At 41.2% G+C, this 13,254-nt stretch overlaps 1 protein-coding gene across 1 annotated transcript in view; it reads right to left on the bottom strand.

Moving 5' to 3' along the window:
• The window catches only part of CPED1 (cadherin like and PC-esterase domain containing 1), a 316,192-nt gene extending 308,118 nt beyond the window's left edge, over window positions 1-8,074 (bottom strand). Inside the window, exon 1 of the mRNA XM_066362558.1 lies at window positions 6,716-8,074. Within this exon, the coding sequence (XP_066218655.1) occupies window positions 6,716-6,964 (249 nt within the window). The 5' untranslated portion in view covers window positions 6,965-8,074. The remainder of the gene's footprint in view (window positions 1-6,715) is intronic.
• Between the last annotated feature and the right edge of the window lie 5,180 nt (window positions 8,075-13,254).

Genomic DNA, 13,254 nt, shown 5'->3' with positions numbered 1-13,254 from the left:
CTTGAGACACACTAGGAGCAGAAGAAATAGTTTCTAGTCCTTTCCATGGGCACTCAACATTATAACTACTGAAGGCTTTTCAGGAGCCCTATTATAGGAGTTATGCATAGATGGCTTTGAACGGGAAGGTAGACTGAAGGGTAACTAGTAGACTACTGAAATAGTCTAGGTTGGCCACAATGAGGACACCACATAGAGACTGTGGAGGGAGATTGTAAGGTTTTAAAATGTTGATTAGTTGTTCTCTGGATTTATTTGGGGTACTAGAGAAAAGTGACCTTGACACAGCCATACAGGTTGTGCTAAGGTTCCATTTACTGAAGTCACTCAGTGTAATAAAGGGACAAAGGCGCGGCATGGTCTCAGAGAGAAGTTCAAATTTGGAGCTAGAAAAGAAACAACATGTCTGGAGGCAGCACATAAACCACTCAGAGCAAATCTAAGTGTGGGCCAGAAGCCAGGGAGGCGCAGAACAGACTGAGAAGCAACAGTCAGGTTGAGCGGGGTTGAAACAAATGGATCCAAATAAGGGCAGTGAGCAAAGCAAGAACCCTGTGGCCTGACACAGCAACGCAAATATAATGAGGACACTGAAGGTACTCTGAAAACTGGAGAAGAGGGCACAGTTAATATTTTGTGTCTTTTTATTTGGATTTAAAATTTTAAATCCATAGCAATTTTTAAAAAGAAAAAAAAAAATGTTGGAAAATGTTGTTGCTTCTCTAAGTTGGCATTGTCCATGTGGATCAGTGAGTGACAGGCCTACAGGTCTGGTGAGGAGCCAGGCCAGGCTGTGATGGGCAAGGTATGGAGAAATAGAAATAAATAGCGAATAGAACTTTAAGTTTTAATACCTATGCATACAGGGGAATGGGGGAGGGGTGGAGGCCAAGAAGAATCATTGATTTGGGCATAAAAATTTTGAGAGAAAATTGAGTTTTAATAGTTCTTCTTTTTAAGAGATAGAAAGAGACAGACAGGGACAGATAAACATGAATGGAGAGAGATGAGAAGCATCAACTCATAGCGGCGACACCTTAATTGTTCATTGTTTGCTTTCTCATATGTAACTTGATTGGGGTTGGGGGTTCCAGCTGAGCTAGTGATTCCGTTGCTCAAGCCAGTGACCTTGGGTTTCAAACGTGGGTCCTCAGCATCCCAGGCTGACACTCTATCTATGGTGCCACCACCTAGTCAGGCTTTCATAGTTCTAGTTATTCCTCAATAAAATATAACAAAAAATTGGAAACACAAGTCTGGAGGTTTAAGAGTGAAATCCAAGCTAGAAATATACCTGGTAAGTTATTTGTAAAGTGGTGAAAATTAACAATATATAAAGTTAATATAATCACCAAAGGAAAGTATAAAACAACACAAAAAAGCCCAATAAACTAAACTAGGCAGCATTTACTTTTAGCATCAGACAGAGTAAATGAATCCTAAAAGGTGACCACAAGAGTTATTCATGGTGGTCAGAGAATAACCTTGTGTGTCACAGAATTCAAAAGGGGACTGTCAATGAAAAGTTGTTTCCCAACAATGTAAAGAAAGAGTTGTGGCCCAATAGTGTAAACGTCTTCAGAGAAAAATAAATTATTTATTTGGTAGCAAAAGGGTCACCAAGAGAAACATTTCAGCAGCAAAGGGTACCAAATGAAAGGGTACAGCCTGGGTCAGGGTGACCGGAAGGGCGCCCAGAGAGGACCAGCCACGGGTTGTTTGAGGGAAAGCAGAGAGAAGGGGCACATCGGGTCAGGTGGATTGCCAGGTACTGAGAAGACTTGTTTTGTTTTCTTTTAAAATTTTTATTGATTTGAGAGAGAAAGAGAGGAAGGGAGAGAGAGAGAGAGAGAGAGAGAGAGAAAGGGAGAGAGAGAGAGAGAGGCATCAACTCGTTCCACTCAGTTGTGCACTCATTGGTGCTTCTTCTATGTGCCCCGAAGAGGGATCAAATCCGTGACCTCCGTGCTGCCAGGATGACATTCTACCCACTGAGCAAACTGGCCAGGGCCTAAAGTTTGTAGTTTTATCAGTTACTAGCTTGTTTACTAGCAGGAGGGATAGACTAATGGAAAGGTTTAAAATGTGATATTGTAACTAATAGCGGGTAACTCTGGATCAGTCCTGGAAAAGGTTGAAAGAGCATGCTCAAGAATGAAGAGGAAAGTGAGATCTGGCAAAGGAGAGGTATTTTGAAAGCGCCTTCCAACTGCCTACCTTCAGTTCTATCCACGCATGTCCATTCTGCAATGTGCTTTAATGAATAAATGGGATGAGGAAGAGAAAGAGGAAGGTTCTCAGTGTGAGCCTTACAGACATTGAGCTTAAAGAAAGCAATGCCATTTCCCAAGAGAAAGAGCACATTTTGATATTTTCTATGGAATTTAGAAAGTAAAATTAACATAATACTGTAGCAGAGATCAGATCACCTTGCCTCGCGTACCCCTCTGGTGGACATTTCTCAGTCATTGCTGGGGTAAGCTGCAGACATTGTTTTCACCACGATGGCCGCCACAGACCTGGGTGCTCCTATGTGCAGCATTGATCGAAAAGGAGAGAGCAGCTCACCTTGGGCCTGGCAAGGCTGCATCCAGTGAGGCCCCAGCTCCCCAGTGGCTGCCTAGAGTGTCCAGGCAACACTACTTAGAAGTAGGATGGGACAAACTCTAGCTAAGAAAGACAGAAGAAGGGGAAAGCCGGGAGATGGCCCTTCTTGCCCACTTACCCAGTGGCTATTCTGAGACACAGTTTAATACAGAGATTCATTTGAACACGGAGATCAAATCTATTACAATTTAAAACTGAGAGGCAGTTTAGTCCAGCCTCTCTGGAAATGTCTCCCAATAATGCAGCCATTTGTATTTGCTCGCCCTCTTCATCACCACCCCCCACCCCACGCCCCCAACTCTTGCATCCTGGATTGCACCACTCAATAAAGTATTAGCTTTAAGTTTGTGCCTCTGGTTCTATTTCTAGAAAACCTGGTCTAAACAAGGAATTCTTATACATGTTCAAATGTTAAATATCTTCAAAGATATTTAGAAGCACATTTATTAGAAGCACAGACAAAAAAACCACACTTAGAAGGAAAACATACATTTATTTGCATTGAGTTATGGTTGGATACTGGAAAGAGTAGTTGTAAAGAACAGTAACTGAAGAAGAATGAGAAGTCAAGAAGAAAGGGAGAACAGTCAAGGAACAAAGAAATAGTAATTCTCCTTGTAGAACATCAACAGGAGGTAATCAGAAACACATGGCTATGGCGAGTACAATTGTATTCCCCAAATAGCAAAGTTTCCATTGAAGGAGCACATACTAATGAGATTTTTCTTCCATGGTGTCTGTTTGTAATTAATGTGTTCCTATATCATGAAATATTAAAGTGCTAGTTTCCAAAAAAAAAAAAAAATAACTCAATCTATTGAGTGACCTACTTCAGTGCAGACAACTAAAATTGTCTTCAGCTTACATATTAAATTGAAATAATTTTAAGACATGACAGATTACCAGCCAAAATTCAGACAACTAATGTCAGGAGAAAATCCAGAAGAAACGACAAAAGTACATCTGCTTAGCAAGGCCCCTTGGGAAGTTAAAATGGAAAAGAAGAAATAAACTTTGGCCAGAAAGAGGGAGAGTACTTCCTCACTATGGAAAGTTGGCATATACTATACCATGATCTCAATCTGCACTGAAAACAGTTGCAGACCTTGAACCAGATCCCAACTGTAAAGATGTAAAGGGCTCAGTCACCCACCTTTAAATATTTGCTACTACAGAGCCCTCTGTTGCTAGGCTGATACTGTATAAAAGATCTTCTCTTAGAAACAACTGAAACCAAAAGACTGGGGCATACTCACTGCTCATTCACGAAAGTATAAGAACTATGGTTCAAGAAATACTCTGTGAGTATACTTTGGTTTTTGAATTATTCCTGCAGATTCCACAACCTTCAATGAATCACTTTTTCAAATGTCTTAAGTGGATTCTTAAGAATTTTTTTGTTTGTTTATTTTAGGTTTATAAATCCAGATGCAACTTCCACTTCCTTGAGGGGCAGTTAGTTTGAAGTTTCAATATATTGCTTTTTAAGCATTTTTCATGTTTTTTAGCATTTTTTTTTAGATCTGACTATCTGAAGGAAATCACAAATTTTCCCAGAGAATTGTACCTGTACATACGCGCAGTATTTTCCATAAAATGCTTGAGATGTTATACATCCAAATACTTTCTGGAGTCCATGAACCTCAGGTCAAAACCAGTTGTTTTAAGTAACTTTAAAAATCATTTAATAATGAATGGACACAAGTAAGGGGAAGCCCTAGTAACATGCTTACTGTGGTATGCCAATCAAAGTAAAAACAGAAGCCAGATTTCATAAATAGAACAATGTTTCTTCTCCAAAAGCCTAAAAGTTATATTTTAGGTCTTAAGGAAAATCTATGTAGCATCTCATCAATTATTTTTAAATAAACTTCCTAAGTAGTGTTTCTGACAATAATCTATATGTTTACCCTAATGACATTTCTTTCTTCACTTAAGCGATCTGAAAGAATATTAATCTTCAAAACTGGATTATTATTCAGCTCTCTTTTAGCTCATAAACTACAAGAATAATGTATAACTAATTTACTAACTTCCACACGTTACGTTCTTTCTAGCTTCCTTTCTGTCTCCAACAACAAGGACAAAAAATGGCTCTATACCAATGGCTGGCACAAGATAAGTTAAAAATAGAGGTGCATGGCAAATGTTTGGAAATTCAGTGTTCATATCTACCAGATTTCTGGACTGTAAATGTGAATATAGAATCTTGTTTAGGATTAAACTATTTAAGACTGTTAACAATTTGAAAAAAAAATCATCATGTGTTTGTCATTTTTTGTTGAAGAAAGTTCTAGAATGAATGTTTTACACTAATAGCCAATAAGTTTCAGATAGTTTACAAGTAGCAGAAGATCCAAAGCTGAAAATAGAATTTTCTGTGACAGCCGAGAAATAACAGCTAACATATGTATGCCTAAACTACAGACAAAAGCAGGAGTCACAGAGAGTCAAGGAGGGGAGTAAGGAGGCCTGGAAGTTAATGAATGGAAAACTTTTTGTCCAAAATTCTCAGCAAAAACATTAGGTATTTAAAGACCAAAAACCACATTAACTATTTTTAAAGGAATTATATATTTATTAGTATTAGAAACAAACAAGAAGTGACTTTCAAAGTCACAGTTCATACCCATCATAAATTTGATGTACTCAAAAATAAAAGTTGCAAGAGTTAAGTTAACGGTAGTATAAATGAACAAAAATTCACATTCTTCAATTACTTTAAAGTATTTAATCATTGATTCACATTTGCAATTGAAGTTTTAGCTAGAAGTGTTCCTGGTTCACTTATTATCAGTTAACAGTTTTCAAATTTTCTTTGTTCTGATCTAATATTGTTTTATATTTCCATAAGTACTTAGACTTACAGTTTCACAAGTTATTATTAAAGCTTTGAACTCATTTTTATTTAGAGCATCAGTCCTGCAGTAGGAACTGGGTAGATGTACCATGTCAGAATGCTGGCCCAGTGGCCTGCCTGAACATCTTTGAGTGACAGTCATCTTGTCCGGAAATAATGACACTCATACCTACCTTCACTATCTCACAGAGTTATGAGTCTGATGTGAAATCCATAAAAAGTTTTTACAAGATGGTACTGGTGCTGGAGGTGTTAGTGTGAGGTTGGTTGGCCATGGGGGAAAGTCCCATGGGGAACCAGGTCGGGAACAATGATAGAAGTACTGTTAGTATTTAACAAGAAAATCGTCTACTCCAAACAATAACCATGATCACAGGATTTACCACAGATACAAGATAGTACTTTATAGATTCATAAATTATCTTACTATAATACCTGCTGTATGTAGCACAGAAATCATTGGGTTTGCTACAATGAATTTTGTCCGCATGTTTTCTGATTTCTCTTTTAGTCTGGACTCTTTTAAATGTCATCATTTCTCTAACGAGTATAAACAGAGTGGTACATTAAAATAGAAATTCTGAGTGTTTTATGTGTTTTGGGTTTTCTCCAACAATTGACAAATGATATTAGTAAAGTTAATTAGCATAGTTTAAGTATAGAATAATCTATATTTTCCCAGTTCTATAAGCAATAAAATGCAGTGTGTCCATTCTTTTGAAGAAACCTATTGTGCTTTTTTTTAATGCTTCAGAAATAAACATTTTCTCTAGAGACGTGTTCGCCAATGAAAAATTGATTGAACCTATTACAAAATGAAGTTTCGGAGTTCTCTTTGGGTCTGCAGTAGTTTGGGCACTCATCCCGACTGTCCTGAGGGAAGAAGAGACTATCCGTGTTTATCAAAGTTTAGGAATCATTGATGTATATTCCTGAACTTTAAATCTTTAGGTCTGGTAGAATCCTCCTATTTTAGAAAGCATTCATATCACTCCCACCTCCTCCAAATTGTCTATTTCATTCAGCTGAAATGAAGGAAAATTATAAGAGATAAAATAATGGCCAGAACTTTTTTGGAAATAAAATAAGAAGTGGAAGCTAACATGTGTTTCAGTGCCGTAAGGTCATTCACTCTCTGGGCTGTGTACGCCCTGGATCCCTGTCAGATCTCACGGGAGTTAATTTTAGTTTTATAGAAAGGACAGAGAGAGGCAGAAAATGTCAAGGTTAAGCTTCTGACCGTCTTACCTTTCTGAGTTCCTGAGCATTACCGGGGAGAAGGAAGCACTGTTTGGCCACGGAGAATCCTTTCTTGCATCTGCTTGCCTGGGTTTCAGGGGGTGTGTTTGGGGCAGCCCCGGGGACAGTGGCTGTGAGCTTCCTGGTCCCTCGGAGCGTCAGGGTCTGGTAGAAGAGACAGACTGCCACCACCAACCCCACAAAGAAGGGCCGGGGGCAAAACCGCCGACGACAAAGGAACCCTGGACGACAGACCATGACCAGTTCAGCTTCAGTTGACCCCTGTCCACGTTGCCGGGAAAATCATAGCAGCTATTTTTTCTTTTTTTTTTTTTTTTGTCAGCATGAAAAAAAAATACAAAATCTATCTTCTTTTTCCACAACTGAAATCAGGATTGCTCCATCCCGCTCAAGAACTTTCCGAAGAAGCATGCCAAATAATTATAGGTCCCCAAAGTCTGCAGCGGTTACTGAGAGCCCTGCCATGGATGACAGTAAAAAAGTGGCTGGCCCGGGGTAAAAAAAAAAAAAAAAAAAAAAAAAAAAAGACATCAAAATAATAACAGTTGTCAGTAATAACCTGAGCGTACCCCAGACTGCCACACTGTTGCTTCCGGGAGCGCCTTATTTCCACAGTATCCTTGACCTCCCGGTGAAGACTTCCCAGGAAAAGCGGAGGCAGCGCCTGCGAGAATCTGGAGCCTGAACGGCGATGGGTGGGAGCGCGCCCGTCGCCCCGCTGGGCGCGGGCCAGCTCGCCGGAGCAGTTCCTCCTTTTCCCTCCGGTTCGGAAGGCAGTCCCGCTCTCCGCCTTCCGAGTCCCCGGACCGCTCTCCTGCATTCGGGCTTAAGTTGCCACGTTCCTGTAAGCTTTCCCGGCTTTTAACGTGAAAAGGGAACCAAGGGTTTGAATGGACATGGTTGCCGTTAGGGGGTTTGCTTGCACTGGTGGCATTCCGTCTCAAGTTCAAAGTTCTGTGTACTTACTCTGTTTTCATCCTTCTAGCCAGAAAAAAAAAAAAAAGTTTCCGCGATCTCCCTAATGGATGGTTGATCAGAACCGCCCGGAAGGAAACACCCAGTCGTGTGACTGCAAAGCATCTCCCACACCCAGACACACACGCGCGCAGACAGGCAGCCCCTCGCGCGCGCGGGCCGCCCTCCCGGCGGAGAGCGGTCCCGCGGGCACCGCAGCCGCACCGGCCGGCGGAGAGCGGTGGGCTGGGAACACGCCGACCCCGCGGGTCCTGCGGGGCCGCTGGCGCCGCGCGCTCGGCTGGATCGGGCTCGGTGGGCGTCCGCAGACGGCAAACAGCACTTCTCTCCCCCCCCCCCCGAAAAGTGGCTGCCTCCCAAAGCTGCAGAATTTTAAACAGTACACGTTTGATGTTTGATCCGTTATGCAATTTCCTTGTCCTAATATAATGCTGCAAAAACAAATCGTCTTTCGTTAATTGATGACAGAAGTCAAGGTTGAGACTCAAGCAGACCCCGAGCGTGAATTGGGAGTATCTTCACTTCGGGGAAATGTGGTCAATCTTATGGGTGGTCACTCAACTACTGTCTGTTGTATGCACAGAATAACTGGAAGCGAGCTGTTTTAGTACCTAACTCGTATCACGGTTATTTTATTATTTGTCCTTTCTCAGACTAATGGCTGAGTCTTTCAAAGACTAATTGCTGACATTACTCTTGTAATGTGTTGGTTGTAGCAGGTATTGGTAATTTATGCTCAGTAGAAAGGCGTTACACAGCAGGCTTGGTCCAGAATTAAACTCATTCTACTGCTGCTACACAGACCGCCCCGAGGACACTCCTAGTCAGGCAGTTCTGCAAACGCCATCTACTTTTGCTGAGTCAGTCGAAGAAACTTCAAGGAGAAAAGTAATCTATCTTGTGCATGACGCTCAGCCCTCCCAACCCTCGTCTTGCAAATTTTGGATACCCAGGACCGCTTTTGGCTCATAGCAGATGTTTTCAAAGGCTCTGAATCTACATAAAATTTGTAACCTGTTTCTAACTCAAACTCATCCTTGTGGGCGGAGGCTTCCCTGGGCGGTCACGCCCCTCAGAATGGTCCCACTCTTTATGCACTCTCTTGTCACTTAGATTTTGTGAGACGGAGCGCCCCCTAGGGGTACCCAGACTAGATGGGCATCTAGAGATAGAAAACTATGTATACAGTATATAGTATTTTAACACCTTATAAAAGAGACTAAAGTTTTACAGAATAAATATTCACACCAAATCTAGATTTATCCAAAGTCCTTGCATATATTTCCTAAAGTGTGTTTAATATTAATCTATAAAGTCATGGTCCTCATTCCTGTGACAAATGAAGTAGTAGAGAAATACGGAGTGGCACTTGACTTCAGAAAGCCAAGAGTTTGTTGTATTTTGTTGTTATTATATGTTTGTTTGGGATTTGTTTATTTTTAAGAAATCGCTAAATAATAGTGTTTTGGGATGATATAGTTTTGGTGGAGGCAGATCTGAGACATCACAGAAAGATTGAAAAAACCTAACTTCCTATTTTACCAACAGTCCAAAGGAGCAGGAGAAGACAGATAAAGAGCTGTCTACAGAAGATAGAAAAAGGCCAGAGTGGGACAGTAGAAAGCAAAGGTGGTAAAGAAGTTACAGTAGGAATTAGCAGCAAACTAAGAGAGTCCATAAACAACATTTGAAAGTAGAGTTGACCCAACCTGGGTATGAATCATGTTGCTTTTTATCAATTGTTTTTAAAGCATGTGATTTATGAAATGAGGATACTAATGCCTTCTTTGAAGTGTTGTTGGCATGACCAGATAAAATATATGGAAAGCACCCATGCAGTCTGTGTACGTTTGTTGGAAGAATGCATGCTGGATGCATGGTTGATGTGTTTTGGATCCTGAGGCTGAGCTCAGTCTTGTGTGGGGTCAAACACAATATAATGGGGTTCTTGGGATGCAGAATCACCCAAAACAAACAGGAGCACTTAGTGCCAGATCTCTTCCCTTTACTCTGTGAGATGGAGGTGGGTGGCAGATGCTGCCTTGGAAAAGTGAGAGTAAGGGCGGGATGGGAGTGGGTTGTGGGTGGAGACGACAGATGTAGGGATTTATGCCCGTGAGGTATTGGACACATGTGTTAGAGTATGAAGGCATCAGAATAGGAAAGAATGAAGACAGAGGAGGTTAGTTCAGTTAGTTCAGTGTAGGGAGAGGGAGGAGAAACACACGGTGGTACTGTGAACCTGTGGATTCTGGCATTGTTTCAGAGTGCAGGATTTTGTGCATTTAGTTTTATAAACTACCTCTTCCACTAAATCATCTCAGTATTCAAGGGCAAGAATCTAAGCAGCATCAACCTGGGACACTACTACAACAGACCTCTCCAACACAAAATATACTCTTCTATCACACATATGTTTCAATGTATCTTTTGGTATGGAGTGGGGATAGAGGGAGAGGATGTATTTAGTAATCATTTGAAGGTCTTTTCAAATTTTATTTTATTGTCTAAACTAGAGCAATAAAAGTATTGATTAGACAAAAGATTCCAGTATGGGATCAGTAACTTGTGAAAGTAATTTACCTCTTGGAATATCAGCTTCCTCATAAAATATTTCCTCTCTGAGTATCAGCTTCAGTGGTCACTAGACCTCAAAGGTCACCTGAGGCTTCAAAGTTATGCTTCTTAAGGATGCATTTTGACACAGATTTCCTCTGTTACAACCTGGCAGGAAGGTGAAATCTTCGGATTCTGGGCAGTCTCGGTTTCCTACAGGGAAAAACCTTTCTCTTCAAGATGCTCTTGACTGTGGTGATGTAAAATCCAGCTGTAGCTACTAAGGGTGATGTTGTGAATTAATCGTGGAGGTGCTGTCAACAACACCTGGGCACTCAGCCCCAGTGCTTGTTCCCTGGAGGGTTTGGCTGTGCGTCTCATGCTGACTGTACAATGTTCTCCATTAGCTCTGAACATGCCATGATGGTTCTAGGTAGTGTATCACATATTTGCATCTCTACTATGCCAAAACATCAGCCCAGGCACTTCTGTTCCTAGGGGAAAACAGAAGACGTATGGCAAATACCATTTAAATGACAAAAATATAATGAACACACTGATAAATTGGCCACTGTAGGATAACCTCTGAAATGAATAGCCTCAAAATCTCAGTGGCTTAATATTGTAAAAGCACTCATCATTTCCCCATGTTAGTTTCTGTTAAGCCATTTTTTACCCTGGTGACTTTTCTTTTTTCAAAGAGTGGAGAGAGAAAGGGGACAGGAGAGCAGGAAGCATCAACTCATAGTAGTTGCTTCTCATATGTGCCTGGACCAGGCATGCCTGGGGCTTCGAACCCGCGACTTCAGCATTCTGGGTTGATGCTTTATCCACTGCGCCATTACAGGTCAGGCCTTGGTGACTTTCATACCTTATAATCTTGGCTACTCCTGGACATCCTTTCAATCCCACAGGCAGATGAGGAGAAGAACATGGAAGATTGTCTGGAAGATCTTTTGGGGCCAAGCTTCAATTGTCATGTATTCTTTGGCCCAAATTCACATGGCCCCACCGGACTGGAAGTGAGCTAGGAAATGAGGTTTAGCTACATGCCCAGAAGGAAAAGGAACTGAAGCCAAAACACATACGGCTGTTCCAGCTGTTCCGGCCACTACTATGGTGAAGATAAGAGGCATGGAGACTCAAAACAGGAAAATCTCATCTTTCCAGAGGTGACAAAGAAAGTGGTCATTTCTTAACTAGGACCTGAATAGTCATGAAGATTTCAACTGCCTCCAAAGGACAAGTACGGATTTTATGTCTTAGTGGATGAACCCTTAGGATAAAGCTGGGGAGATGGGTCCAGGTCAAGGATGGCTAAGTTAAAGAGTTTATTTAGCCTTTATCTGCAGACAATAGGAATCCAAAAATAATGTTTCTTCCCCAGAATATTTACTAATGAAGATATCATGACAGCTGTCAGGGTATAAGATGACCTTTATTTACAATTACCTGAAAATACTGTTAAATTACCATTAACTTTAATACAAGATCTCTTTTATTTTTAAGTAGAATAAGGCCAACAACATGAGTCTAGTTCAGGTGGTTACTCTCAATGGTACAAAATACACACACAATTTAATAGAAAAGTAAATGTCTGTGTGCACTGTCAGACTCTTGTCATAGAGTCCTCACTGCCCCTCCGGAGGAAAATGCTGTACCCAGTTATGATTATACACTATCCCATAAAGTTTTGTAAGATGAAGCCTTAATTTATATTAGGTTTAAGATCATGCATCCTTTTACCTATATTTAGAACTTTACATCTGCCCTTCATTATAATGACCCCACAAGTTAAGTCTACAGTGAAGCCCACGTCTGGTTCTTTATATGTAGAGGAGACTGAACAGGAATCCCAGAACAGTTCTGCAATTTCTAACACAGTCGACATGTAAACTTGCTAAATTTCCTTCCCATTCAGTTACGTTGCTTCTCTCCAAGTCATTCCACTTAACGTAGAGTCACTTTTTGTATAAATATACGGGTTTTGTTGTAAGACAACTGAACCTTTTATAGAGAGCTATGAATTCGGAAAAAAATATATATATAATAAAGCTTTTCCTTTTCCTTTCCAGGGGTTCTAAAACTAATGAGGTCCGACTGGTGGCAGCAGGATTTGGCAGCAGTCTGGGGATCATGTAAAAGAGTGAAAGGGATGGTGGGCGGGACTTTCCTCAGGCACATCAATCAGATGCTGCCATGAAAATCTTCCTTTTCCTCCTATCCTGTTCTTGTTCGGTGTTGATTTATTTAAACAGACACATTCTACAGTCTCTTTCAGAACAGTCCAGACAGACCAAATGCTTCAAACTAAATGCCTTTCATTTTAAATTGTCCACAGACCAGGTTTTCTGAGCATACAAATCACCTGCAGATCGTGTATGACAACATGTAGCACTGTCGTTTTAAGAGGGTCATCCAGTAAGTCCTCACTTAATGTCATCAGCGGGTCTGGGAAACTACAATTTTAAGCAAAATGTCGGATGAGGCCAATTTTACCACAGGATACTTGATATGAGCAACAGTTAAGTTCCTACAGTATATTTCCGGCTACACAAACATCACCAAATATCTGAATATTCAGTACTAAGCACTGAAATAAATATAAACTGTACATATATTTAAGGAAGATTGATAAAAACAAGTAAGACAATGATTTTCCAACCGCGGAGTCCAGAGGAACAGGGCACAAGGCAGGAGGAGCCCACCCTGGGCAGGACCCCTTCCTCAGCAGGGCCACTGCCACCCTGCCACACTCACTCAGACGGGGACCATGTAGACATGGCAGCTCACCTCCAGAGCACATCTGTGGGGGGTGTGGGAGGAAATGAGTCCCTGGGGAAAACCCTCCCAGGCATGGGAGATCGTGCAAACTCCACCAAGAATCGATTTTATTTTTCTCATCAGTGTCATAACCAAGTGACGCTGAAGGACACAACTGTTCAAGGACGTCGTGTGCACGCTCCAGCGCTCCGCAGCTCCCAGCTGGCCACATT

This window comes from Saccopteryx leptura, chromosome 2 (genome assembly GCF_036850995.1).
Source record: "Saccopteryx leptura isolate mSacLep1 chromosome 2, mSacLep1_pri_phased_curated, whole genome shotgun sequence".
In the NCBI taxonomy this organism is placed as follows: Eukaryota; Metazoa; Chordata; class Mammalia; order Chiroptera; family Emballonuridae; genus Saccopteryx; species Saccopteryx leptura.
This window is presented reverse-complemented; position numbering and strand designations above follow the sequence as displayed.